Below are 27,810 nucleotides of genomic sequence, written 5' to 3'. Positions count from 1 at the left end.
GTACCTGCTTTCAGTTTGTTCTGTTATAAATAGTCTTAATTATGTTCTATTACACAGAGGTTTGGGGTCTTGACCATTGGTGGTGACCAAATTATTCTTGTATTGAATATAATCTTGGTCCCATTTGGAGGGAATTTCATAGCTCTCCTCAGCCCAGTGATGGAGATAGAAGAGACTTTGTTTTAGATACATGTTATGGGGTGCCTGAAAGTGGGGTCCAAGCAAACTGCTCTGAAAGGGTTGTCTGGGAAACAGAAGGTATGGGGGACAGATGCAGTCTAAGCCTCTTTGGTGGAAATCATAGTCTTTAATTATTAATTAAGTCACATTTTTATTTGTGAGCAAGTGCCAGCTGGTTGAGGTACAGAGCTCAGAGGGAGAAAGACCTTAAACCTTAGCTCTTTGGAGACCAGACCCTCCCTTGGCACCATCAAATACCCTCTTATCTTCCCTTCCACTCGGTACTCTTCTAATACAGGGGCTGTGAGTGTTGGACCATTCTCTTATCCTCTTAGATTCATGTGAGTGACAGAAAGGGAACCGGTTGTCTTACCAGAGGTGGGGCTTGGGAAAGACCAGCCTCCATTTGCAATTTTGTCTTCCTCCCCCTCTCCCTCCCCTTCTGCTTGTTCTAGAATCCTGTTTTCACCAGGAGAGCAGGGGCTCTTGTAGAGAGATCCCTGGCCAAGAAAACAGGAGTCATCAAATCAGTGTAACTCATTTGGTGCCCCTGAGCAAACCTCTTCACCTCTCAGGACCTCAATTTTCTACCCTGTAAAGTGTTAAGAACATGTATTTAAGGTTCGTTGTATATATGCCCATGTTACGGGATCCCTAAGACCTCAGAACTCGAGACATTTTCTGATTTGTCCCAAGGTGGACAGAGAGGTGAGTATACCTGATGAGGATTTCAGGTCGTAGTGAGTACAATACACTGAGAGGAGCTGTGGCTTCCAAGGACTCAGTGATGTTTACACAAAGGCTGCAGGCTGGGTGTGCAGCATCTCTGTTCATTCTGCTAGATGCCTGGGTTCTGGTGAGGATTAATATGTGTGTGTGTGTGTGTGTGTGTGTGTGTGTGTGTGTGTGTTTCATTTTTATTTATTGATCGATTTGAGAGAGAAAGAGAGAAACATTGATTTATTGTTCCACTTATTTATGCATTCGTTGGTTGCGTCCTATATATGTCCTGTCCAGGGATGGAACCTGCAACCTTGTAGTATCAGGATGACGCTCTAACCAACTGAGCTACCTGGCCAGAGTTCGTATATGTATTTTTAATGAAGGAAAGTAGAAGAGAGGATGGATGGGAGGGAGGGGATAAGAGATGAAGGGATGGAGTAAAGAGGAGAATCCCATTGACATCCCATAATAAGGGTACAGAGAAGCCCTGAATGGCCCTCCTTTCTAAAATTACCTCCCACCCTTCCTGAGCTCTTTTTTTCTTTTTTCTTTTCTTTTCTTTCTTTATTTTTTTTTCTTTTTTTTTTTGAGGAGGCCTTTCTAAAAATTCCTTCTCTTTCCACATCTTAGTTGTCTCATTAGAAAGAAGTTCCCTCAAACAGGAACTCCTCACATCACCTCGCCCCCAACAGGAACAATGAAGCCAGGATTGGATGCCACTGAAGAGGGACTAGGTAGGAAAAGCCTGGGTGGGGTTGCGTGCAGGCAGCGAGCCCCCCGAGCTGAGGGCCCTAAGGATCAACATGATTCTGAAGGTGATTGTCAAGGGTGGAAGGAGGAGGCAGGGCGCTTGGCCTAGGCTTCGCTGGGGCCATCTTGGACGTTGGTCGCCATGTTGTTGGCCTGGAGCAGGAAGGCAGTGTGGGCCATGTCAGCTTCCTCCTTGGAGGACTGAGGGGGAATGAGAGAGGAGTCAGTGTTTGGAGCATTCGCTCAGCAAGGGGGTTGGAAGGAGAGGATACACTAAATATCCTGAATTCATAACCCTGGCCCCGCAACCCAAGCCTGTGTTGACTACCTGTTCTTATGCCAGCCCCCATGCTTACCAACAAGAAACGGAAAGTCACAGCTTCTAAAAATATCTCCCTCTGGTCTCACTACCTCCTTCCGACACATGGAGTGGAACCCTCTGCTGCCTGGGCCTGTCCCCGGAAGCTCTGCCCACACAGTTCATGAGGGCAAGGGGTCGAGGCTGGCAGCAGCCACATTGGGTGAGTGGTCCAGGCTTCCTCTACCCGCCCAGGGACACAACACAAGACTGGAGGGGAAAGACTGTCTCCAGAACTAACTGGTTCCCATCACTGTTCCAAATGCTGGGCTTGGCTGCTGTGAGGGAGAGCAGACCTGATAAACGCTATCACCTTGGGATCAGGGAGGCCGAGGGGAGGGTGATAGTGACCCACAGACAGGAGTCCCCTCTGATAGGATTTCAAGTGAAGTCGCACTTGGTTGGGGTGAGGAGGGACATCTAGTGACTATCAAATTGCCCACCAGCCTCAAATGTCTTCCAGGCCCAGGCGAAAGGCCCGTCATGAGCAAACTCTCAAGGGAGGGTGGGTGACATGAAGTCCATGGGCCCCCAGCCCGGGAGGAGCACCTGCCTAATCACCAGCCTTTCATATTTGACCTTCCCACGCTGGGGTCAAACTTCATGCACTTGCCTTGCTCTTCCCCAGCCTCCCTCCCTCCTGCGTGCGTTCAGCCTATACACATAGTGCATCTACCTGCCCAGCGCCACGCCAGTAAAATGCGTCTCAACCTCAGACATTTCTCCTGAACACTGCTCATCCCGCCTTCCCTGCTCCGACACAGCCCTACTCTGAGGTAGTTTTTCCTAATGTCTAACTGCAGTCCCTCATACTGTGTTTCTTTGTGCTCTGACACAGCCCTACTCTGAGGTAGTTTTTCCTAATGTCTAACTGCAGTCCCTCATACTGTGTTTTTTTTGTCACCCAAGGGAGGCCTCCTTCCCCCTCCTCACCCTTACCCTCTTGGCCTTCTTGGGCTCTTGGGTCTCCACAGTGTCCTCGGTGGTGGCCGTGAGCTCTGTGTGAAGAGAAGGCGGTGAATTAGCCCTCACTAGCCTCCCATTCCCACCCCACACAGAGTCAGCTCTAGTTTCTATGGATGCTTCACCAAGATTTTTTTGAATGCCTAAGAGGAGCACTGATTGTACCTGCTTTCAGTTTGTTCTGTTATAAATAGTCTTAATTATGTTCTATTACACAGAGGTTTGGGGTCTTGACCATTGGTGGTGACCAAATTATTCTTGTATTGAATATAATCTTGGTCCCATTTGGAGGGAATTTCATAGCTCTCCTCAGCCCAGTGATGGAGATAGAAGAGACTTTGTTTTAGATACATGTTATGGGGTGCCTGAAAGTGGGGTCCAAGCAAACTGCTCTGAAAGGGTTGTCTGGGAAACAGAAGGTATGGGGGACAGATGCAGTCTAAGCCTCTTTGGTGGAAATCATAGTCTTTAATTATTAATTAAGTCACATTTTTATTTGTGAGCAAGTGCCAGCTGGTTGAGGTACAGAGCTCAGAGGGAGAAAGACCTTAAACCTTAGCTCTTTGGAGACCAGACCCTCCCTTGGCACCATCAAATACCCTCTTATCTTCCCTTCCACTCGGTACTCTTCTAATACAGGGGCTGTGAGTGTTGGACCATTCTCTTATCCTCTTAGATTCATGTGAGTGACAGAAAGGGAACCGGTTGTCTTACCAGAGGTGGGGCTTGGGAAAGACCAGCCTCCATTTGCAATTTTGTCTTCCTCCCCCTCTCCCTCCCCTTCTGCTTGTTCTAGAATCCTGTTTTCACCAGGAGAGCAGGGGCTCTTGTAGAGAGATCCCTGGCCAAGAAAACAGGAGTCATCAAATCAGTGTAACTCATTTGGTGCCCCTGAGCAAACCTCTTCACCTCTCAGGACCTCAATTTTCTACCCTGTAAAGTGTTAAGAACATGTATTTAAGGTTCGTTGTATATATGCCCATGTTACGGGATCCCTAAGACCTCAGAACTCGAGACATTTTCTGATTTGTCCCAAGGTGGACAGAGAGGTGAGTATACCTGATGAGGATTTCAGGTCGTAGTGAGTACAATACACTGAGAGGAGCTGTGGCTTCCAAGGACTCAGTGATGTTTACACAAAGGCTGCAGGCTGGGTGTGCAGCATCTCTGTTCATTCTGCTAGATGCCTGGGTTCTGGTGAGGATTAATATGTGTGTGTGTGTGTGTGTGTGTGTGTGTGTGTGTGTGTGTTTCATTTTTATTTATTGATCGATTTGAGAGAGAAAGAGAGAAACATTGATTTATTGTTCCACTTATTTATGCATTCGTTGGTTGCGTCCTATATATGTCCTGTCCAGGGATGGAACCTGCAACCTTGTAGTATCAGGATGACGCTCTAACCAACTGAGCTACCTGGCCAGAGTTCGTATATGTATTTTTAATGAAGGAAAGTAGAAGAGAGGATGGATGGGAGGGAGGGGATAAGAGATGAAGGGATGGAGTAAAGAGGAGAATCCCATTGACATCCCATAATAAGGGTACAGAGAAGCCCTGAATGGCCCTCCTTTCTAAAATTACCTCCCACCCTTCCTGAGCTCTTTTTTTCTTTTTTCTTTTCTTTTCTTTCTTTATTTTTTTTTCTTTTTTTTTTTGAGGAGGCCTTTCTAAAAATTCCTTCTCTTTCCACATCTTAGTTGTCTCATTAGAAAGAAGTTCCCTCAAACAGGAACTCCTCACATCACCTCGCCCCCAACAGGAACAATGAAGCCAGGATTGGATGCCACTGAAGAGGGACTAGGTAGGAAAAGCCTGGGTGGGGTTGCGTGCAGGCAGCGAGCCCCCCGAGCTGAGGGCCCTAAGGATCAACATGATTCTGAAGGTGATTGTCAAGGGTGGAAGGAGGAGGCAGGGCGCTTGGCCTAGGCTTCGCTGGGGCCATCTTGGACGTTGGTCGCCATGTTGTTGGCCTGGAGCAGGAAGGCAGTGTGGGCCATGTCAGCTTCCTCCTTGGAGGACTGAGGGGGAATGAGAGAGGAGTCAGTGTTTGGAGCATTCGCTCAGCAAGGGGGTTGGAAGGAGAGGATACACTAAATATCCTGAATTCATAACCCTGGCCCCGCAACCCAAGCCTGTGTTGACTACCTGTTCTTATGCCAGCCCCCATGCTTACCAACAAGAAACGGAAAGTCACAGCTTCTAAAAATATCTCCCTCTGGTCTCACTACCTCCTTCCGACACATGGAGTGGAACCCTCTGCTGCCTGGGCCTGTCCCCGGAAGCTCTGCCCACACAGTTCATGAGGGCAAGGGGTCGAGGCTGGCAGCAGCCACATTGGGTGAGTGGTCCAGGCTTCCTCTACCCGCCCAGGGACACAACACAAGACTGGAGGGGAAAGACTGTCTCCAGAACTAACTGGTTCCCATCACTGTTCCAAATGCTGGGCTTGGCTGCTGTGAGGGAGAGCAGACCTGATAAACGCTATCACCTTGGGATCAGGGAGGCCGAGGGGAGGGTGATAGTGACCCACAGACAGGAGTCCCCTCTGATAGGATTTCAAGTGAAGTCGCACTTGGTTGGGGTGAGGAGGGACATCTAGTGACTATCAAATTGCCCACCAGCCTCAAATGTCTTCCAGGCCCAGGCGAAAGGCCCGTCATGAGCAAACTCTCAAGGGAGGGTGGGTGACATGAAGTCCATGGGCCCCCAGCCCGGGAGGAGCACCTGCCTAATCACCAGCCTTTCATATTTGACCTTCCCACGCTGGGGCCAAACTTCATGCACTTGCCTTGCTCCTCCCCAGCCTCCCTCCCTCCTGCGTGCATTCAGCCTATACACATAGTGCATCTACCTGCCCAGTGCCACGCCAGTAAAATGCGTCTCAACTTCAGACATTTCTCCTGAACACTGCTCATCCCGCCTTCCCTGCTCTGACACAGCCCTACTCTGAGGTAGTTTTTCCTAATGTCTAACTGCAGTCCCTCATACTGTGTTTTTTTTGTCACCCAAGGGAGGCCTCCTTCCCCCTCCTCACCCTTACCCTCTTGGCCTTCTTGGGCTCTTGGGTCTCCACAGTGTCCTCGGTGGTGGCCGTGAGCTCTGTGTGAAGAGAAGGGGGTGAATTAGCCCTCACTAGCCTCCCATTTCCACCCCACACAGAGTCAGCTCTAGTTCTTTTAAAAAAAAAATGTTTTCATTGATTTTTAGAAAGGGAGGAAGAGAGAGAGGTAGAAACATCAATGGTGAGAGAGAATCATTGATTGGCTGTCTCCTGCACACCCCACCCTGGGGACCGAGTCTGCAACCCGGGCATGTGCCCTGACTGGGAATCGAACCAGCGACCTCCTGGTGCATAGGTCTATGCTCAACCACTGAGCCACACCTGCCGGGCAGAATCAGCTCTAATTCTTGCTCCCCAGGGGTCAGGCATCCTCTCAAGTGAGGGACGTACCATCTTCTCCTCCGAGAGATGTCTCCTGAGTGATAGTGATCGTAGAGGCTCCCATGTTGTCATTGGTTCCAAAATCCCTGGAGTTCTCCAAGTCCGTCATGCTGAAGTCTGTCCTGTAGCTTCCAATCGAAACCCGGTCTGTCAGGGGAAAGAGGATTTGGTGTAGATATGGGATTGAGGACATAGGAGAGCAGGGCGTGCTGCTTCTCTCAGAGGGAGCCCCCCAGGACAGCTGGGGGAGGACAGGGTCTCTGGCTGCTCATCTCTATGACCCAAAGCAGACTGGAAGTGTTATGAGTCTCCTCCCAGTCTCTGTTCATGAATAATCAAGACTCACTAATCCCTGGTCTGTTTGTCACTCTGAGACCTTTCCGTGCACAGCGCCTCGTGTTGTCCTCTCATCAGCCCTCTGAGGTGGTATGATGATCCCTGTCCTGAACCGTGAGGTGTGAAATGGGACACCCAAAGTCACACATCCAATCAGTTCTCAGATTAGGCTGGAAGTGCAGGTGCCCGAGCACCCTGCTGTCCGCTTTAGCAGCTCTGCCTCTGAACTTGGACCTGAGCCAGCGGGGAGTGGCCTTCCAGAGATAGCAGCACTTCATGTAAGTTTGGGGCACCTGCGGGTTTATCTTTCCCCACCCTGCTTCCCCAGAACCTCTTCTTGAGTTGATGAAAGAGCAGAGAACATGGCAGCCCCCCACCTAAGGGGTGGGAGGTGGGGGGCAGGGAGCATCCCGGGACTCACCAACGTTCCTCCTATGCCGGGCTCTAACCACCGCCACCGCCATGGCCCCCAGTGCTAGCACCAGGGCCAGGGGCACCAGCGTGGAGACCAGCACTGTGGAGCTCCCTCCTTGTCCCGCAGAGCTGGAAGAGAGATTGGGTGCGTTCGTCATGGAAAAGGAAACCTGGTGCCCCGCGTTGTGCTGGCTTTGGCTAGATCTTCCTCTCAGGTTGACCCAGTCCCTCCTCCTGATAGAACCCTCCAGCTCCATTGTGCTAAGAAACCTTCCCAGACATGGCAAAGGCAAGGGCTGGGCCTTCTCTGCATCCCAGGCCTGGGAAATTGACCTGGGTGGTAAACACTGCCCCAGCCCCTGGAGAAGGGCCGAGAGCACCAATGGCCTCTCCCAAGCACCACAGTGGCAGTGAGGGCTGCCCCATGATCAGGAAGTGGACAGGCTCTCCTGCTCAGACCTGGGGGCCCAGCCTCACGTCCTTGGCCTCTGAGATGCTCTCTGAGTGGGAGCCCCAAATCCTTCCTCACCTGCCAGTGTCTGCAGATGCTTTGCTCCTGTCCTCTGGTTTTCCACTATCCTTCACTGGTTTGTCCTCTGCAAAAAGGCTGGGATCTTTAATGACTTGGTTCTCGATCACCTTGACACGTGGCTCTATCACCTTAACAGGTGGCTCTATCACCTTGACAGGTGGCTCTATCACCTCCTTGCCCGGAGCCGCTGCGTTCACTTGGCTGACATCGTGGGATGCTGGAGAGAGCAGAGTGGGGCTGAATTGTGGCTCTTTCTCTACGTTTGCACTTCTGAGGCTAGGAAGTCTGAGGAGTGGGACTTTATTGTGACTCACAGGGTCAGAGTGAGATTTCAAAGCTGTTAGGGTAGTGACCAGGATGACACTAGATGTAGAGGAGTGATGGTCTCTTGTTTGTCACAAATGACCTCTGCCCCATCAATACCAAATTCATTCTTTATTCTCATCTACAAGGCTCCGTATCATAGATCCAACTGTGCATAAGGGCTGACCCACCCATCATTTGAGGACATGGAGATTTTTCACAGCTTTAAAACCCTGCCCAACGCCTCCTGACTGTAGGGCTGGGAGCAATAGTGCTGCCCCCTGGTGGGAGCATGGCGCTTGGTTCCTTGGTGAGGCAGAACAGTAGGCCCCAGACAATTGCATTTCTAGAGGGACTAAAAATACCCGCATTAGGGATAAAACATTTCAGGTGACATTTAAGAAAGAGGTGTAAAAAGCAAACTTACTAGAAGAGGTTGCCTTAACTTTCTTTCTCAGACCTTGCAGGAGAAGGCATCTGGCTGTCTATAGAGACCTGGCTTTGGCAGAGTGTATTGCATATGACAATGACTTAGAAATTTCTATATAAAAAGGAAGATCTCTACATATAAGAAAGGTTTTCGAATGGCCCAGAGGGGCAACTATGGGACTTGTCTTGAAGCTGAGGTTAAATGGCAGGCCTGCTATTTTTTTCTTGGTTTGTGTATTTATTTGGGATGCCCTATCCTTCACTGGTTTGTCCTCTGCAAAAAGGCTGGGATCTTTAATGACTTGGTTCTCGATCACCTTGACACGTGGCTCTATCACCTTAACAGGTGGCTCTATCACCTTGACAGGTGGCTCTATCACCTCCTTGCCCGGAGCCGCTGCGTTCACTTGGCTGACATCGTGGGATGCTGGAGAGAGCAGAGTGGGGCTGAATTGTGGCTCTTTCTCTACGTTTGCACTTCTGAGGCTAGGAAGTCTGAGGAGTGGGACTTTATTGTGACTCACAGGGTCAGAGTGAGATTTCAAAGCTGTTAGGGTAGGGACCAGGATGACACTAGACGTAGAAGAGTGATGGTCTCTTGTTTGTCACAAATGACCTCTGCCCCATCAATACCAAATTCATTCTTTATTCTCATCTACAAGGCTCCGTATCATAGATCCAACTGTGCATAAGGGCTGACCCACCCATCATTTGAGGACAAGGAGATTTTTCACAGCTTTAAAACCCTGCCCAACGCCTCCTGACTGTAGGGCTGGGAGCAATAGTGCTGCCCCCTGGTGGGAGCATGGCGCTTGGTTCCTTGGTGAGGCAGAACAGTAGGCCCCAGACAATTGCATTTCTAGAGGGACTAAAAATACCCGCATTAGGGATAAAACATTTCAGGTGACATTTAAGAAAGAGGTGTAAAAGGCACACTTACTAGAAGAGGTTGCCTTAACTTTCTTTCTCAGACCTTGCAGGAGAAGGCATCTGGCTGTCTATAGAGACCCGGCTTTGGCAGAGTGTATTGCATATACCAGTGACTTAGAAATTTCTATGTAAAAAGGAAGATCTCTACATATAGAAAGGTTTTCGAATGGCTCAGAGGGGCAACTATGGGACTTGTCTTGAAGCTGAGGTTAAATGGCAGGCCTGCTATTTTTTTCTTGGTTTGTGTATTTATTTGGGATGCCCCTTTTGGAGGGCTGAGACTCTGTGGGGGCTAAACCTCTTCTATCCCAGACTCTTGGAGCCAAACCTGGGCCCCCACCCAGCAGGAGCCTTTCTCTGGGGTCCCGGGGGAAGCAGGCCTTGGCCTTGAAGACTCACCCTTCGCCTTCTCCTTGACCTCCACGTAGACAGCCACGGTGTCTCCGAATTGGGGCCCATCCTTCACCCCACACCAGTACCAGCCCGCATCCTCCTTGGTGACTGGGTTCAGAATCAGGGAGGTGAGCTGGTTATTTGGGTCGCAGTTCACAGAGGCCTGCCTGGAGGCCTCGTTTTGGCTGGGCAGGACCTTGCAACCTTTGTTGCTCCACTTGCACCAGTATTTCTCGTAGGAGAAGAACTTGCATGGCGAGTGGCAGGGCACCTTGAGACTGTCTCCCAGCCAAGCAATGGCTTTCTCGGGTGCCTTGAGGTTTGGCTCTCCTGGAGCAGGAAGGGAGGGAGGGAGAAATAGGCACAGAAGTTGGCACTGGTGACGATGCTGCAGGGAAATGGCTGTGGTGGGGACCTTGGTCCACAGCTCATTTCCTTTTTGGACAGCATTATAAAGAATGGCATTATAAGACATGTAATTATGCACCCAGGTAATAATTTTTAGGAGTGACCACCAGGAAGCAATCAGTCTATCACAGAACAGAGAACCTCGCACACTGGCTTCAGTTGGCTTTCCTTGCTTTTCTTTCCTGGACTCAATACAAAAGCTGGGCTCACTTCAGATAGGATGAGCTATGTGTGCAGTAGTCTGGAGTGAAGGCCAAGTGCTGGGAAGGGTGCTTGCTGCAGGTCTGAAAGCATGGCCTCTGCACAGGCAGGCTCTCTCCTGAGGTCTGTCCCACCAGCATGGAGGTGGGTGAAGTAGAAGAAGAGTGGTAGGGATGATGCTGTTGCTGACTGGAGGAGCCCTGGGCTGCCTCCCTTCCCACTTGCCAAGTTCAGCTCCCTTTTTTTAAAAAAAAAATCCTCATCTCAGAATATGTTTTCCTATTGATTTTTTAGAGAGAAAGAAAAACATTGATAGGTTGCCTCCTATATATGCCCCAACTGGGGGTTGAACCGGCAACGTGGATATGTACCCTGACCAGGAATCGAACTAACTACCTTTTGGTGCCTGGGCTGATGCTCCAATCAATTGATCCACCCAACCAGGGCTTACCTTCCACAATCTTGAGCTCCACTGTGAACCACCAGCGAGTATCACCGCTGGTCAGACACCAGTAGAAGCCAGCATCCTTGGTGGTGAGCTGGTTGAGAATGACCGTGTAGGTGCCATTGCCTGGCTCTTCGTGCAGGACGAGCCTGCCCTCGTAGGGTTTGCTCTGCTCCTTAACCAGCCCCTCGTTGCTCACCAGCTGTGGGGGAGGGAGAAATAGGCACAGAAGTTGGCACTGGTGACGATGCTGCAGGGAAATGGCTGTGGTGGGGACCTTGTTCCACAGCTCATTTCCTTTTTGGACAGCATTATAAAGAATGGCATTATAAGACATGTAATTATGCACCCAGGTAATAATTTTTAGGAGTGACCACCAGGAAGCAATCAGTCTATCACAGAACAGAGAACCTCGCACACTGGCTTCAGTTGGCTTTCCTTGCTTTTCTTTCCTGGACTCAATACAAAAGCTGGGCTCACTTCAGATAGGATGAGCTATGTGTGCAGTAGTCTGGAGTGAAGGCCAAGTGCTGGGAAGGGTGCTTGCTGCAGATCTGAAAGCATGACCTCTGCACAGGCGGGTTCTCTCCTGAGGTCTGTCCCACCAGCATGGAGGTGGGTGAAGTAGAAGAAGAGTGGTAGGGATGATGCTGTTGCTGACTGGAGGAGCCCTGGGCTGCCTCCCTTCCCACTTGCCAAGTTCAGCTCCTTTTTTTTTTTTTAAATCCTCATCTCAGAATATGGTTTGTTTTTTTTTAAAAAAATATATTTTATTGATTTTTTACAGAGAGGAAGGGAGAGAGGTAGAGAGTCAGAAACATTGATGAGAGAGAAACATCGATCAGCTGCCTCCTGCACATTTCCCACTGGGGATGTGCCCGCAACCCAGGTACATGCCCTTGACCGGAATCGAACCTGGGACCTTCCAGTCCGCAGGCCGACGCTCTATCCACTGAGCCAAACCGGCTCTGGCAGAATATGTTTTCCTATTGATTTTTTAGAGAGAAAGAAAAACATTGATAGGTTGCCTCCTATATATGCCCCAACGGGGGGTTGAACCGGCAACGTGGGTATGTACCCTGACCAGGAATCGAACTAACTACCTTTTGGTGCCTGGGCTGATGCTCCAATCAATTGATCCACCCAACCAGGGCTTACCTTCCACAATCTTGAGCTCCACTGTGAACCACCAGCGAGTATCACCGCTGGTCAGACACCAGTAGAAGCCAGCATCCTTGGTGGTGAGCTGGTTGAGAATGACCGTGTAGGTGCCATTGCCTGGCTCTTCGTGCAGGACGAGCCTGCCCTCGTAGGGTTTGCTCTGCTCCTTAACCAGCCCCTCGTTGCTCACCAGCTGTGGGCAGCCACTGTTTTGTTCATCCCAGCGACACCAGTACTTCTGGCTATTTTCATCCTTAGGGTGGTAGGGGCAGAGCATGGCCACAGAGCCTCCTACCACACCTTTCATCACAGAGACAATACGCGGAATCGTCGTCTCTAGAAGGACAGAGATGGCATGGAAGAAAGTCAACATGGTCTGAGCAGGCTCTTCCCTGGTCTCAGCCAGGGTGAGGTTCATACTAATGACCTCACCTGCCCCAGAAAGTGAGAAAGACTTTCCTAATGTCACAGAGCCTGTAGCTGGAGCTGCCCAAACAGACCCCTGTAATCGTCATTGTTAGTCAGGACATCTTGCTCCTTCCCCCACCTTATTCTGAGCAGAGACTGGAAGGAATTTAAGGAGAGACTACCAGCTCCTCTCTTTGCCTTCTTACAAAATCTTCCTGTATATAACTTTTTGCCTGTTTATTAGCTTGTTCCACAAAAATAGCCTGACGCATTTTCTCCAAATTAAGAAATTATATTTAGAACAGTGTGATTTAAAATAAAAACTCTGTAGCACAGATACGTTTAATTGTTGGGGACCCCAAGGGCCCTCCCAAAGAGAAGGACAGCCCTTCTCCAAGAAGTTCATGCTGAGGTTCAGCGAGATCCTGGGTGACTGGAGTGGATGAGGAATGTGGTAAGGACCCCACGCCGGACAGAGAAATGATGCCCAGGGAGTGTGAGCCCCTTAAAAGGCACAAGGGCAGTAAGTACTGGTTTGTTGTTTCTTATGAGGGTAACTCCATGCAGAGTGCTCTGGGGTGAGAAGGAGCAGGGATTTAAGTATTTCGCCATATTGGTGGCTCACCAAAGTAGAGCTTAGTAAGCCAGATCTTGCTGAATAACAATGAATCCTAAGAGATGTTGGAGAGGAACATTTACAGGCAGGGTGTTGCCTTCCTGGGAAAGCTTTGAGAGCAACACAAGCCACTGATTCTATCATCTGAGTGTAAGTCAGGAGGAGCCATCCACTAAGAGTCAGGGAGAAGGGACAGATGGGCCTGCAAGTCCTGGGATGCCCTGTTGTGTCCTCACTGTGGCTCTCTGAAGCCCAGCCAATCTACAAGTCTTGCTTCAATCAGGAGCTTCACTCTCTGCATGTCTATTAACCAGGGACAGCCATCAGAATGATGACAGAGAAGAACTAAAAGATAACACGAGGCAGAGGCTGTGTTTCCTAGCTGTCCTGTACAGCTGCCCACATAGCATCCAGTTCAGGGCTCGTCCGTGAACAGATATTGTTGACTGACAGATGAAGACTGAATAGACTCACCGGGAGTGAGTTAGGCTCTCATCTGCCAGAGCACCCCACCTCTTCCCTCCCCCACTCTCAAGTCTCACCTTCATTGACGAAGAGTTGCCAAGCCTGCATGGGCCAGCCTTCCTGAGGCTCCCCATCAGAGTGGGCTCCACACAGGTAGCTCCCAGCATCCTCTTTCCTCAGGCCAGTAATATGCACACTGAAGAAGCCCTGGTTCTTGAGAGTAATCAGGATCCTTCCATCAAAGGCCTGAGCCCTTGTCCCCAGGGTGTTGATGACCACTTCACAGGCTTTATCTTTGTTCACCCGGCACAGAAATTTGGGCAGACGTGCCATTTCGGGGTCCACGGCGCAGTCAAAGCTCACTGAGCCCCTCAGGTCTCCATAAAGTAGCTCAGGCTCAGGCTTCAGCACTTTGAGGTCAACATTGCTTTTGTCACCTCTAGAATCATCCCCAGCCTGGCAGACATACTTCCCGGCATCGCTGAGCTTGAGTCGGTTGATGATGAAGCTGAACGATAGTTGGCTGGTGTCCTGAATAGTGATTTCAGCTCTGTTGCTGTAGTCAGGGCTCACATACCCAGTGGAGTCGGTGACTAGAACACACTGCTCGCCTGTCTTCTTGCACACAGACTTCCTCTGCATAGCATTCTCGGACGTGAAAGGGCAGTTGATGGTCACTCTTCTGCCCAGGTCTGCTGTATAGACTCGAATGCCGTTTTGGAGCCCGGGACCTGCAGGATGAGGAGCAGGAGGTGAGTTGTGATTTCACTTTCTGGAGACATAGGACTACTCAGTGTTCCCAGTGAAGGTCTGGGTGAGCCCGTTACCTTTACTGCTGTTTCCTCCATGAAGTCCACCCCCTCCCCCCGGCCCCCGCCCCACAAGCTGGCATTAATCTTTCCATCTTCTGTGTTCTCCTTTTACTTACATCTATATCACATACATCCAGTCTTGTGTTTAGTTAATTATGTTCCCCACAGACTGGAAGTCCCTCGAGGGCAGATGCTTTACACATGTTCAACTCCCATGCAGGACCTAGCATGATGCCTCTACACAGTCAGTGTCCAAATTAACGTGCATTAAAATGAGCAGAATGAATGTCAGCACAGGGGGTGGATTTCAGTGTATTGTGAGAGGGTTTCTAAACTGTACAACAGTCTAAGCATGGAATGCACTTCTTTGTGAAGTAATGAATTTCTGCCATTTATACTGTTTGACCGGTGGCTGCAACCCCATCGTCTCCAATGTTCTCCTGGATGTCCTATATAGGGCCAACTTTAAGCTCTCCTTAGCTCTTAAGACTCTGATTTTATGAATCTCCACAACCACCTGAATTAACTCTTTATTGGGTCCACAGATAATACTAAGCACACCCCCAAAACAGAAAAATATATCTTTGGGAATCCCTCAAAATTTCCTCCCTTAAGACCTTTCTCTTTTAATTTCCCTTCATTATCTAAAATGCCCTTGTCATTGAAACCTTGTCACAATAATCTTTATTTATTTATTTTATTTTCTCAATTAGAATGGGCTTGTTCAAAGGCCCATCCTTTCAGAGCCCTGGTCTTTGGAAAAGAAGTGGCCATATAGTTTATGCTGAGAGTGTTGATGGACTAATGGGTCCTGGATAAAAAACGCATTTTCAAAGAAGCCTTCTGGTGACCTGAGGTCTTGATCTAAAGGGTGCACTAGTAGCAGGAATTTAAGGATCCCTCTACATCTCTCCCTGCCTTTTCTACATCCCTCAGCTCATAGGCCTCCTGTCCCACCTCACCAAACACTAGAGTTGTTCTCCTAATGCTCTTGGAAGCTAGGGCCTTAGTAAAACCCTAACCCTAAAATGTAATAGGCCCCAAAGATCTAGAAAAGTCCAGCTGCCACCCCCAGATAGGTGCCATCTGTCTCATTCTCATGTTTTGTTACCAAAGGTCCTTGCCTCCAGAGGGAGGAGGACCCACAGCCTTCCCCACCTCATACTAGGCTACCTTTCCCTCTCATCACATTCTTCCTCCAGCCCTCCCATTGCACCTGGGATGATTCCCTCTCACTCTCCCACAGAAGCCCAAGGATCCTCACCTTGGATGACCTCCAGGTTCACATCAAAATACAGGCCTTGGTTAACAGTGCCTAAACCACACTTGTAGTGCCCAGTGTCATTCTGGGTGAGATGGCCAATGTCTACCACAAACATGTTGTGCTCTGGAAAATCGGTGATGTTGGCTCTGCCCTCATAGTCCTTGGAGAAGTAGCTGTCCGAGATGAGGGTAGTGCAACGGCCCCTGGCTCCCTGCTTGCACCAGTACTTCCGGGAATGCCGGTTGACAGAGGTGGCTGGGTAGAAGCATTTGATGGACACTGAGCTGCCTTCCACTCTGCTCACCTCCTGGGGGCCGAAGATGGGACTCTTCATGGAGACCACTGTGGGGACAGAGAACAGAGGCTTTCTGAGGCCGTGGGAGGTAAAACCTGCTGAAAGAATGCCGATAGCCCACCTTAAGGGAGATGACATTTCCACCCAACTCATGGGCCTTCAGTGGATTATTTGCCTGTACTACAGCTAGACAATTGCTGCTATTGGGTAAAAGAAGTGATTAATCATTAAATTCTAATGATAATTTATTAATGATAATCATTCGAAGGACAATGAAATGTAAACTTACTTAATAACTAGAGACCCGATGCACGAAATTCGTGCAAGAGTAGGCCTTCCTTTCCCCCGGCTGCCCGCACCAGCTTCCCTCTGGCACCCCGGACCTGGGCTTCCCTTGCAGCCCCAGCTTCGTCCGAAAGGACATCCGGTCTAATTAGCATATTATGCTTTAATTATAGATATCCCTTGGTTATTTTAAAAAAACCACTTTTGTAGGGTGCTAAACTTTTGCATTTACTGTCTGTTATTTCCTTATTTTCCTAAAAACACATTCTAGATTTTTTTTTCTAGATAAAAATATTGAGAGCCAGGAAGGATAAGTCATTTTTTCCCAAACCCCATTCATCTCATAGAGATGTTTGGCTCAAGGTCTAGGTCTTTTTTATAATTCCCAGTGAAGAGCAGACCCCTGGCCTTGAAATGAGAAACTTCCATTTCTGTTCCTGATCCGAAATCTATTTTCCCTATTACCTGTGTGATCCCTTCTTGAGGGAATAGACTTTTTGAGAGGGGCATCCCTGGGGTGGGCCTGATCTCAGCATCCCCAGGGAACTGGATCCTGCAGGGAGTGGGCTGGGACCTGGCAGACGCACCTGGGAGGACAGCCAGCAGGCAGGCGAGGAAGAAGAGCGACATCGTTGGTGGCTCCCTCTGGGCTGTGGGGCCCAGGCCAATTTCTTGCTTGGATGCTGAAAGACAATGGCATGAGGGGATGAAGTTCCTATGCCTTCCAAGTCTACATGACCTTAGAGTTCCTGTAACACCAGTTTGGTGTTGTATCTCCAGTAATGGACATAAATCCTATTGAAAGAATGAATGGCTCCGCCTTTCCCATTAGAACTCAAAGTCTGGTCACCTCACAGTACTTTTCGTTCCTCCAAAGTGATCATGTATATTTTTATCTTCTCAACTCATCTGCAACTTTCTCTGGGGCAGGACACAAGTGCCATTTCTTCGGTATTTCCGCCTGGGAGGCACAGTCCTAAGCATGATCTGCAAGATCTCGGGAACGGCTCGCTGGATGGTTGGTTACTACCAACATGTGGTCCCATCTCTCCGTCTCAGCTGCCGTCCTGGGAGGTGGAGGGGGGCTGCCATATTTTATGGTGTGTTCATATGAGTAAACCAAGACCCATAGAGAAAGCTTAGTAAGGATTAAAGTTTCAAATGTAACAACGATGGGCATAACCACCATCAACTCTTTTCTTACATGTTCCAGGCACTGTGTGAAATAATGTAGGTGTATTGTCTCATTGAAACTTGATATCAGCCCTTATGAGGTAGGGATTCTTATCCACATTTTACATAGGAAGAAATGAAAGCTTAAAGATTAAGTGCTTTTCTCAAGGTCGCACAAGGATCAAGTGTGTGGGTGGGGAAGGTGGGCGAGATTTGAACTCAGCTTTGCTGGACTCTCAAATCCAAACTCATAACCTCTCCTACTGCACCGTAATTACACCTCAAATACAGCAGTGTGCTTAGCCCATGAGCTTGTTCCTGTTATTTATTTATTTATTTTGGTTAATCCTCACCCGAGGATATTTTCCCATTGATTTTTAGAGAGAGTGGAAGGGAGAGGGAGAGACAGAGAGACACATTAATGTGAGAGAGACACATGGGTTGATTGCCTCCTGACCAGGGCCGGGGAACCTGAAATCGAGGTATGTGCCCTTGACCAGAATCTAACCTGGGACCCGTCAGTCCGAGGGCCGACGCTATATCCACTGAGCCAAGCCTGCTAGGGCCTTATTCCTGTTATTTTAGACTCCTCATTGCTCTAAAGCCCTGTCCTTTACACTATTTCTCTGAAGCTTCATAACTTCCCTTTAAATAAGACAAAACAGATAGAATTATAGCCATCTTATGCAGAAGAAAATCAAGATCTTGAGATGCTGAATGATACGTCCACGATTTCCCAGAGACTTGGTTTTTGCTATCCTGCCTGGAGTGCCTGGGCAGACGAAAGCCACTCAGAGGGTGCAGCGCACATGGACCTTGTGGAGTCTGTGGACACAGCCCAGAGCTGGGGAGAGTTGAGGGTCCCAGGGCCCAGTCTGACACAGCTGTTTTTAGGACACAAGCTGCAGCCCAGGGGAGGAGAGGGGAGTCCCCGCTTTCCCACAGACTTTGGCAGGCTTTAAACTTTCCAATGAACTTGAAAGCAAGAGTGTGGAAGGAGAGAAGCATGTTAACTGAGCTTGGGCAATAATGAGCTCCCCTAAACAGAAGGAAACTCAAAGCAGTAGGGAGTCAGGACGGCTCTCCCAGGCTCCCCTTACTGCCCAGCCCTCGCTGCCCAGCAGCGACTCCCTTCGCTAGCCTGAGCCAAAGGCAATAGAGCTGTTTATCTTGGTTATTTCTTTTCCTTGGGGGAATTTCCCAGCAAGGAACCTTTTTATTTCCTTGTGTAGATAAAGGTACTCTGTTTCTCCAGTTCTTTGGAAGAGGAAGGGGAGCAGGATGGGGGGTTAGGGGGTGGGGACAGATATGGGTGTCAGGTGGCAATTTGAGGCTCTTGATTCTGGTTAATTGCCCTGGACCGTTCACACCAGGCCAATGATTAACTTCTGGAGTGGGGCCTTCGCCAAACGCCACATCAGCCCCACCCTGGAGGGGCTCAGGGGACGCTGGCTGGGGGACCACCTGTTTGAGCAACTGGAGTCACAGTGAGGGAGGCTCCCAGGTGGGAGCAAGTGTCAGAAGGCTGAGAAGTCTGTGTCCTCTGGGACACATGGCTGCAGAGTCTGGGGGAATCTACCACCTGCCATTTGCACTGGCCTTGGATTCAGTGGCAGGTGGGAGGGCAAGCTGTCACTTGCCGTTTTAAGAGCCACCAGCAGTGGCTCTCTGTGGTTCTGGTTCCTATTCTCTATTTAGATAAGCCAGCTTCTTAATATTTCTGTGAGACTGGAGTGAGTCTTCCCATGGGCTGCGCTGGGGATGCAGCCCTCCTTGAATGGGTAAAAGCGATTCGCCCTGGTCACAGAGAGTCAGATGCCAGGGTTTGCAACAGGCATCCCGATGTTCAGCACAGGCTTCCTCTCATGTGTGACATGTTTGGATGGCTGTGGGTGTCCGGGTTTGGGGAGGATACACGCGTGTACCCGTGACTCTTTGCACAGCCATGGGCCAGAGATGCAAGCAGCAGGCATGCACAGCTGGGAGGGCAAATCTGGCAGAGAGTGGTCTTGGAGAGGAAACACAGTCTAGTCCCAGGGGAGATGATGGAAGGGCAAGGGCGCCCACTCTCTCAGGAACAGGAAATCTTTGCCCAGAGCTAAATCAGAAGCACAATTTCTCTGCTAACGGCTGAAAGAAACTTGGGCTTAGAGAATTATTAGGGATCTCTTCCTTGTGAAATCAGACTTCCTCCCCAATCTTTGAGATTCAGGTCTCACTGAGGTCCCAGTTCCATGGTGTCTGGAGTTGGATTGAAAGGATTTGCTTAAGGAAGGAAGGAAAGAACATAACCTTTAGTGGGTACCTCCTATGCACCTGGTGCATTTCTAGCCTCTTTTCTTATATGGCTTCATCCGTCTCCACAACAACACAAGAGGAAGATACTATTATCTTCATGTTGCTGATGGAAGATCCAAGGGTTAGAGAGATTCTTGGCCCCAAGACCCATTGCAGAATTGGATCACTACCCTGTTATCACTCCTTGCATGAGCAGAGGGGCCTGTCCTTTTGGGATATACATAGGCTAGTATATCACGCATGAAAGCACCTTTCTAGTCCTTAAAATAGGAGTTGTTTTTTACTGCTGAGGCTGTGATAGTCTAGATCATTCTCTTTTTATCAAGTCACTGCCCATGATATATTCAGAACATAAGTCTACACAACTGTGGAGTGGGGCAGGGGTATGGGACGTGCTGGAGAATAGTGATGGTCTCCTTATGAAATGAACCTAGCTAGCTTCCGTTCAGTTAGTATAATTGATTTTTTCAAAAACATTTTTATTGATTTCAGAGACTAAGGGAGAGATAGAAACATCAATGATGAGAGAGAATCACTGATCGGCTGCCTCCTGCATGCCTCCCATTGGGGATCAAGCCCACAACCAAGGCATGTGCCTGACTAGGGACCGAACCATGACCTCCTGGTTCATAGGTCGATGCTCAACCCCTGGGCCACACTGTCTGGGCAGAATGACTGATCTTCAGCTCTCACAGCTTGAGTCCAAACCTTTGTCCATCCAATGTTAAGTTTCCTCCCTTTTTGGAGGGAGAGGGATCTCCTGAACAGGTCCCGGCTTGGCCGCTGCTGAACTACCTGGCCTTTAGCAACTCTGGGCTCTTCATTTGTTTGGTATACAAGAGAGGGCCAGGGGAGCCCTCTCAGGGGCTTTCCAGGCACTCCGGTGCAAGGCCCTCTGGGGATGGAGAGATTGGTATTTCAGAGGGGCTTCAGAGGGGACAGAGAGCATGCCCTATGGGGACTTAAAGCCAAGTTGCAGTGGCTGACAACTCCTTATGAATGTGAACTTGGAGGAGCAGAAAGCTTGGCGCTCAGAGGAGTGAAGAGAGCTGGCCTGGCTGGAGAGGGGGCTTCCCTTGGCCTGTACTGAACAAGCCCTTTCCCTATATTCCCTACTCTTGAGTCTCATCTCTCATGGGTGCAGGGGCCGAGTACAGACCAGACTAGTGGTTCTCAACCTTCCTAATGCCGCGACCCTTTAATACAGTTCCTCATGTTGTGGTGACCCCCAACCATAAAATTATTTTCATTGTTACTTCATAACTGTAATTTTGCTACTGTTATGAATCGTAATGTAAATATCTGATATGCAGGATGTATTTTCCGGGGTCGCGACCCACAGGTTGAGAACCACTGGCACTAGACGGAGCCCAGAAACCACAGCACCACTAGGGAGGGAGAGCAGTCTGTGTGGTTTGGAAGGGCCTTAGGCTTGTGATGACAGGTGAGAGCTTAGGAGAATTTATAAAGTCTATGGAAGCCCTGGAGTGTGGCAGAGTCTCCAAGTAAAGGCGATGTCGAGGGAAAGGAATTGGAACTCCAGAGGGCAGGTAGATGGAGAAAGAATAGCCGAGGGGTTTGAAGAAGGTATGAGTTAGAAAGATCCAAGACTTTCTGGTCCTTTCCCTGTCTAAGTGGCTTACTATCAATGGGAGACGAAAGCAGAAGTTAAGCATTTGAAATACCAGCTCCATGAAGCTCTGGGAATAAGCCTTTCAACAAAGACTTAGAATCCTTGTTATTGGCTCCGTCCCACTCTACCTTGATGTGTAGGTATTTAACTCATCCACTGTACCAGATAGAGGTTCCTTGAAGGCAGGGGCCAACTAGACCAATCTCTCCATCCCCAGAGGGCCTTGCACCAGAGTGCCTGGCAAGGACCAGCTGCACAGCAAAGGCCGATGGGATTGGGAATGTTACATCCTCTTAGCTCCTCTTTGAGAAGGAAAATGTCAAAATTAATTTCTCTCACTTTGCCAAATGCCTTCTTGGTTCTGGGCACTAAAGGGACAGTAGCGTGAAGAAGAGCCTGGAAGATGGAGGACAACCCAGATGCCAGAGCCCTGCTTTGTCACAGGCTACAGAAGACCTGTACCACTGTGCTCAACTCCCTCAGAGCTCCTGACTCTTCTAGATTGAAGGGCTACTGTGGGATGGGGAAATAGGGAGGGGGATAGTGGGACAACATATATGGGGGCACTTTAAACAGTATAAAGTTCTCTTCAGCTTTAAGACGTTGCAATTACTCAAGCACAGGAGGACTGGGATCCGTGCACTTGACTTTCACGGTTGCTGTGCCCTTGAAGAGTGGCACAGAGCATGGGCTCATCAGCTTGGCTCTGAGCTCTCTCCCTTAGTGGCTGCATGATTTGGAGGCAGGGTCTTTAAATTATTTGAGCCTCAGTCCTCACCTGTAAACTGGGGATAATTATACCAAGTATAGTGTTGCTGTAGGGACGAAATGGAACAACATATGTAAAGTCTTTGGTATGGTGTCAGAATCTAAAAAGTGTTAATTTCTTTTCCATCTTCGCTCTAAAATCAACATAGTCTCCTGTTTTTCTCATCTTAGAATGAAAAGAGAATAGAATTCTATTTACTGAGCATCCTTTGAAGAAGGGGTATGTGTGTGTGTGTGTGTGTGTGTGTGTGTGTGTGTACGCTGCTCAGATTGGACCAGCATGGCCTGAAAGAGGAGACACGTGTTATGTACTAGGATATAAATGGGGGACAGTATTTACAGTTAGCACACACTGAGTAATTTCCTAGTGCTTTTCATATGTTAACTCATTTAATCTTTGTAGACACCCTATGAGGTAGAACTAAACGGGCAAACTCATTTCACAGAGGCACAGAGAAGTTATAATCTTGCCCAGCTGGTAAGTAACTGCGATGGGATTCAAATGCAGGTACTCTGGATCGAGTCTAAGCTCTCTGTCACTATGCTATTCTGCGGGGCCTTGAGGTAGAGGGGAAACAGTTGGGAGAAGGAAATCCAATGGTGGAGAAGTTAGTTTCGTTCTCTGCCCTCCACCTTTCACAGAAGACTTAGTACCAGCGGAGGGACACCTGAACCCAGAGGTAGCTGCCAACAAGATGTGTCTTCGTGGAAATAATAATGGCTGCTATTTATTGGGAACCTACCATGTGCAGGGCATGTTACAGTTGTTTCCTGTAACCAGACACTTGCCTCCAAAGCTTCTCTCTACCACGTCCTGCTGTGTCAAGGCCAGGGTCTGGGCGACCGTGGCCTCAGCCCACTCAGAAGGGCGAGACACAGATTCGGGGAGTCTCTGCTAAGCACGTGCCTGGGTCATACTACTTTTCAAAAGTTGGTTATTTCGTTTCTCAGGTGATGTTAAGATGTCCCCATGACCACATCAAATGACTGGGCCAAAATGTCATCGTTCGTACATGTGGGTGACCTGACACCACTCGCACTAGCTCATGGAGTCTTAGTTTCCCGACTATAAGATGCGATTGTGACACCTACCCTGCCTACCTTCCGGGTGTGTTTCAGGCGGGAATGAGATTAGAGCTGCGGGTAGGTGGATTCACTACGTGGAAGTTGCTGCTGTCACTCTCTTTATAAAACAAAGCCACCAAGATCGAGGGCTGCCCAGGGACAGGCAATGACCACAGAGCTCAGATGCTCTCCTGACTCCTGGTGCATGGCTCTTTCTGCTGCAGCCCCACATCCAGGCCAGAAGGAGGCATGCAGAGCGCAGAGCTGCTCCGGGCAGACCAGACAGCGGCCTTCTACCCTATCCCAGGAATCCGCGCATCCCCTCTCCAGATGCTAAGGAACCTGTAATTCCCCTCATGAAGGGGAGAGGGACGGCTGTGTCCAAAACAGAGCCAGCAGCTCGGGCGACCCCAGGCCTCAGACAGTTGCAGGAAGGGAACTGGGGCGGCGAGGATGGAGCTTGTGCTGGAGGTGCAGGGCTGGCTTGGGGACCCTGTCAGGATGGGCAAGAGGAAGGGCATGGAGGAGAGGCCTATGTCTGCAGAGCCAGGAGTAGCATCAGGATGCCAGAACGCCAACTGTCCTGGGGAGCGGGTTCTGTCCACCTTACTCGCTCACCCTGGGAGGATCTCATCTTCCCCACCTTAGCAAAGGCAGAACAATATGGTGCTACACCTCAAGGAGCAAAGCTGGGTTGAAATTAGGCTCTCAGAGCTTCCTCGAAGCCCCGGAAAAGGGGCTGCATGAGCCCTCACCAGGAAGCTGGAGGAGGAGAAAGCGCCAAAGGCTAGAAGAGTCGCTGCTATGTGCCAGGCACTTTATACGCATTATCTTATCCAGGTCTGTCTGATGCTCACAAGTCCTTGAGTAACTGAACTAAATTAAAAAAACACACCCAACAGTTGTTACTTTTGCTCAGGAGTTGTCAAAGCAATTTCCCATATATTTGAACCTCACATTTCAACCTCACATCCACCCTAAGTGATGGGTGTTATTTTTATCCACATTTTACAGAGGAAGACACTAGGGCTCAGAGAGCCATGAGGGGACTTGCCTAAGGCCACACACTGCACCTGTGGAGGGGTTAGCAGGGAACTCAGGGCTCAGACTTGGAGAACAACCACATGTGCTGAGCACAGACATCCCTCGTCCCACCTGCAAAATTCCACAGACAAGGGGTGGGGGCTTCCACACACGTGCGCCCCTACCCATCTCTCTGGGATCTGCACCTCTACTCCCCAAGCATGTGCTCAGTCCTCCTCGCCCGGCGCTGGGAGGCTGAGGGCCTGTGAATGTAGGGGGTTGCCTACGCCACCATCCCAGGCCCTTCCAGATGGCATCCCATCTGGGGATCCCAGAGCAGCCACACTTACTTTGAGAGACTTGCTTCTCTCGCGTCGAGTCAGTTTCAGGGGAACAGCCTGCTGGTGAGTCCACAACCCCTGCCTTCCTAGGAGTTGCCAGCAGGACACGGGGTGCTGCTGCCAAAACTGAAACTATGCACAGTGCTTGGCCCACACCTGGGTTCTTAAAGGGACACTCTCCCACAGGCGTGGCAGCCAGCCAGGGCCACGTGACTCCCACAGATCCTTGCTTTCCTTCCCCTTCAGCTTTCTGGGCTGCCTCCACTGCTTCCCCTTGACCTTGGGGCGACTGTTACTTGGGAAGCCCCACATCATTGCAGCTATAGGGTTTGAGAGCATGAAGGGCCCTTCTGCCACTTTCTAGCTGCGGGGCCCCAGGCACGTCACCTTCATATTTCTTTTCAGGTGGGAAGTAGGGACAGGAACACCAAACCTGAAGGTTGAGGGTATAACCCGATGTTAGATGTAAGACACCAGGCCCAGGCCGTGGTATGATATTGACGTGCATTGGATGGGGCGCAGGTGGCAGGGATCGGTCTCAGCCCCCACTCACTCGGGAACACTGCCCCCCAGTCCCTAGGACACAGCCTGGATTGAGCGCCCTCTGCACATCTTCTGCGGAGCCCCCTGACCAGCGCCAGTGCTTCCGGGATCTAGGGGGACCTCGGCTCTTTCCTTTCCACTCCTAAAGGAATGAAGATGCTGGCTGCTGCCGGGCTCCCCTGAAATGGTGAACCTCCGCATCTTGTCAAGACCTGGGCTCGGGGCCACATCAAAGAAGGTGCCGATCTGTGAGCTGGAGTAGAAACCTCCTTCTCCACCCCAGCGAGTCCCTCGTGGCCTTCTGGTTGTGACCTGGTCAGGACTCCCAGGTGTTCCCCAAATGATCTTGGCAGTCCTGGGTCACACAGTGAAGCCCCATCCCCAACACACAAACACACACACACACATGCCCCCCACCCCTTACCCCATGCCACACAGAATCCTGCCCCTTTCTACCTGTGCAGGGTTGGCCCGTGCTCTCACTCCAGTGTCCTGTAGGCCAAGCCCAGAGGGGAGGGAGGAAAGGAGAAATAGGGTCCCGGAAAGCACAGGGTGGTCAGAGCCCGGGGGCTTATTTTAGCTCACCACTCACTCACAGGTGGGAACCCACCCACCGTCATGAATTTGGATGGCAAGTAAAGAAATTGTATTTTCTATTATGGAGCTTAATTTCCGACCCTAAATGCACAGCTTGACTAATGTAAGACTTAAATGACCTAGTCACTTCCAAACAAACTGGGTCCAGTTCAACGGCATCTCAGTTACTTCGTTCCCAATTTAAAACTCACTCTCATTCTAGATGTTCTTTCCCTTTTGTCTCCTTCTCTCCTCTGGGACTCATGTTAAGTCTGGGGTAAGTGGGCCCACTGAATACTAGGACAGAGACTAGGTGAGTGAGGAGGGGAGGACAGAGAGGGGAGGGCAGGAAGCTTATCCATGAAACGATTGCTTCTCATGCTGTTTCGGGGGCCCCAGACCTTCTTCCATGTGCTCGTACTCTATGATCTTTCCTAGATCATGACCCAGCGTGTGTTCCCAGGAGTCCCCAAAACTATCTTAGCAGACCGTGTCAGACACATATGCATGTGCACACACACACACACATAGATACTCACACACAAACACATAAAAGCACACACGTGTGAACACACACATGCACAGATACACACACATAAAAGTACACATGTGTGCACACATACACATACACACATGCACAGATACACTTCTAAAGCCCACCTGTTCTATAACCCAGCTTAGGGAAAGGGAAAATGAGAAGTAGAACCCAGGTACGAACCAGGAAGTCAAAACCCTGCATCTTATTTTGGGCTCAGCCACATGCTGTGGTGTGATTGGAGTCCCCCAGCTTCCCCTCTCCCATGGTGGTTTCCCCATCTGGGACTCGGTGCCCCGAAAAGTAACCCCTGCATCCCATTCCTGGGGGCGGAGGAACTGGCCAAGAGGCCCAACTGCCCAACTCAATAATAAGGATGGTAACAGCAGTCATTTACCTTCCAAAACTTACTTCACGTGCTTAAACACTTCCTTCGCTTTCAAAATAATAGTATGAGGAGCATATAATAAGAAGTACAGCTTCTCAATTGACTTTCATGACTCGGGACTTGGCATGAGTCAGTGTGGGGACACGCAGAGCCCTGGCCTGGGGTCAGAACTCCTGGGTCCTGGTTCTGGCTCTGCTTGCAGTTTGCTGAGTGGCCACTGCCAATCGCGTCCTCCTTTTGGGCTGTGATTATTCCAGCTGCTAAATGGGAGGGCTGGGCCAAATGGTTTCCCGGGCTTTTCTACTTCTAGGATTCTGTTTTCACTGAGCACCGCTTTAGGGTCCTGGAGCTGCTGCAACAAGTCACCATAACCTCCGTGGCTTAAAACAACAGAAATGTATTCTCTCTCCGTTCGGGAGGCCAAAAGTCAGAAACCAAAGTGTGGGCAGGGCCGTGCTCCCTCTGGAGCAGCGGTTCTCAACCTGTGGATCGCAACCCCTTTGGGGGTTGAATGACCCTTTCACAGGGGTTGCCTAAGACCATCGGAAAACACATATATAATTACATATTGTTTTTGTGATTAATCACTATGCTTTAATTATGTTCAATTTGTAACAATGAAAATACATCCTGCATATCAGATATTTACATTATGATTCATAACAGTAGCAAAATTACAGTTATGAAGTAGCAATGAAAATAATTTTATGGTTGGGGGTCACCACAACATGAGGAACTGTATTAAAGGGTCGCAGCATTAGGAAGGTTGAGAACCACTGCTCTGGAGGCTCCATGGAGAATCTGCCCAGGCCTCCCCCGGCTTCTGGCTGCTGCTGGCATCCCTTGGCATTCTTTGCCTGGTAGCTGCTTGTTCCAATCTCTGCCCTTGTGCTCCTACTGCTTTCTCTGTGGCTGAGAGGTTTCTCCGCCTCTCTCTTCTAAGGATGGTATTTGGGGTCCACCTGCATAATCCGAGGTGATCTTATCTCACGATCCTGAACTGAATCACATCTGCAAAGACCCTTTTCCCAAATAAGGTCACATGTACAGATTCCAGGTTTCATGAGATAAACATGTTTTTGGGGGTGGCATGTTTCAGCCTAGCATGGCATCTGTTATGTTCATGACCAGTTCAGGGTCCGGGCAGATTTGAGACATACAGGAATGGGCATCCCCGTTCCCCAAGGGCATATGGTCTAATTGAGGAGTCATCACGTCGCTGCCACCGCCAAGGAGAGCGGTCAGGTGGCAGCCAGTGTGGAGAGGCAGGGCAGCCTGTGGAAAGCTCACAGGCTCCAGGCCCAGCACGCCCAGGTTCACATCCAAGCCTGCCACCTGCTAGCTAAGGGACCCTGGA

The 27,810-nt window shown here is 49.8% G+C and overlaps 1 protein-coding gene and 1 long non-coding RNA gene across 3 annotated transcripts; both read right to left on the bottom strand.

Annotated features, from left to right (window-relative positions):
• Window positions 1-1,480: 1,480 nt before the first annotated feature.
• LOC106724590 lies at window positions 1,481-3,010 on the bottom strand. The gene is made up of 2 exons (XR_001360438.1): window positions 2,951-3,010; window positions 1,481-1,854 (listed from the first exon to the last, which is right to left on the bottom strand). It is a non-coding gene; the product is annotated as an uncharacterized LOC106724590 (long non-coding RNA).
• Window positions 3,011-4,615: 1,605 nt separating this feature from the next.
• On the bottom strand, window positions 4,616-24,579 carry PIGR (polymeric immunoglobulin receptor). 2 transcript variants are annotated; one of them, XM_014532583.1, is made up of 13 exons: window positions 24,421-24,579; window positions 16,698-16,793; window positions 15,531-15,872; window positions 13,532-14,185; window positions 12,156-12,301; window positions 10,811-11,003; window positions 9,757-10,080; window positions 8,787-8,854; window positions 7,693-7,865; window positions 7,171-7,292; window positions 6,423-6,560; window positions 6,012-6,070; window positions 4,616-4,989 (listed from the first exon to the last, which is right to left on the bottom strand). In XM_014532583.1, exons 2-13 carry the CDS (start codon window positions 16,738-16,740, stop codon window positions 4,894-4,896), a joined length of 2,358 nt encoding a protein of 785 aa, XP_014388069.1. In that variant the 5' UTR covers window positions 16,741-16,793; window positions 24,421-24,579; the 3' UTR covers window positions 4,616-4,893. The 2 variants fall into 2 exon arrangements, with proteins under 2 accessions (XP_014388069.1, XP_014388070.1); XM_014532584.1 differs by lacking the exon at window positions 10,811-11,003 and having other exon boundaries at window positions 11,963-12,301.
• Between the last annotated feature and the right edge of the window lie 3,231 nt (window positions 24,580-27,810).

Source organism: Myotis brandtii, unplaced genomic scaffold, assembly GCF_000412655.1.
Source record: "Myotis brandtii unplaced genomic scaffold, ASM41265v1 scaffold898, whole genome shotgun sequence".
NCBI classification, from domain to species: domain Eukaryota; kingdom Metazoa; phylum Chordata; class Mammalia; order Chiroptera; family Vespertilionidae; genus Myotis; species Myotis brandtii.
The sequence above is the reverse complement of the archived record's forward strand: the minus strand, read 5'-3'. Positions and strand labels throughout refer to the sequence as shown.

Coding starts and splice junctions, on each gene's coding strand:
- PIGR (XM_014532584.1), bottom strand. CDS start 16,740: ATGTCGCTCTTCTTCCTCGCCTGCCTGCTGGCTGTCCTCCCAG. Junction 12,302..13,531: donor GCAACTCTTCGTCAATGAAG/GTGAGACTTGAG, acceptor CTGTCCTTCTAG/AGACGACGATTCCGCGTATT. Junction 6,561..7,170: donor CCGGCATAGGAGGAACGTTG/GTGAGTCCCGGG, acceptor TTCCCCTGACAG/ACCGGGTTTCGATTGGAAGC.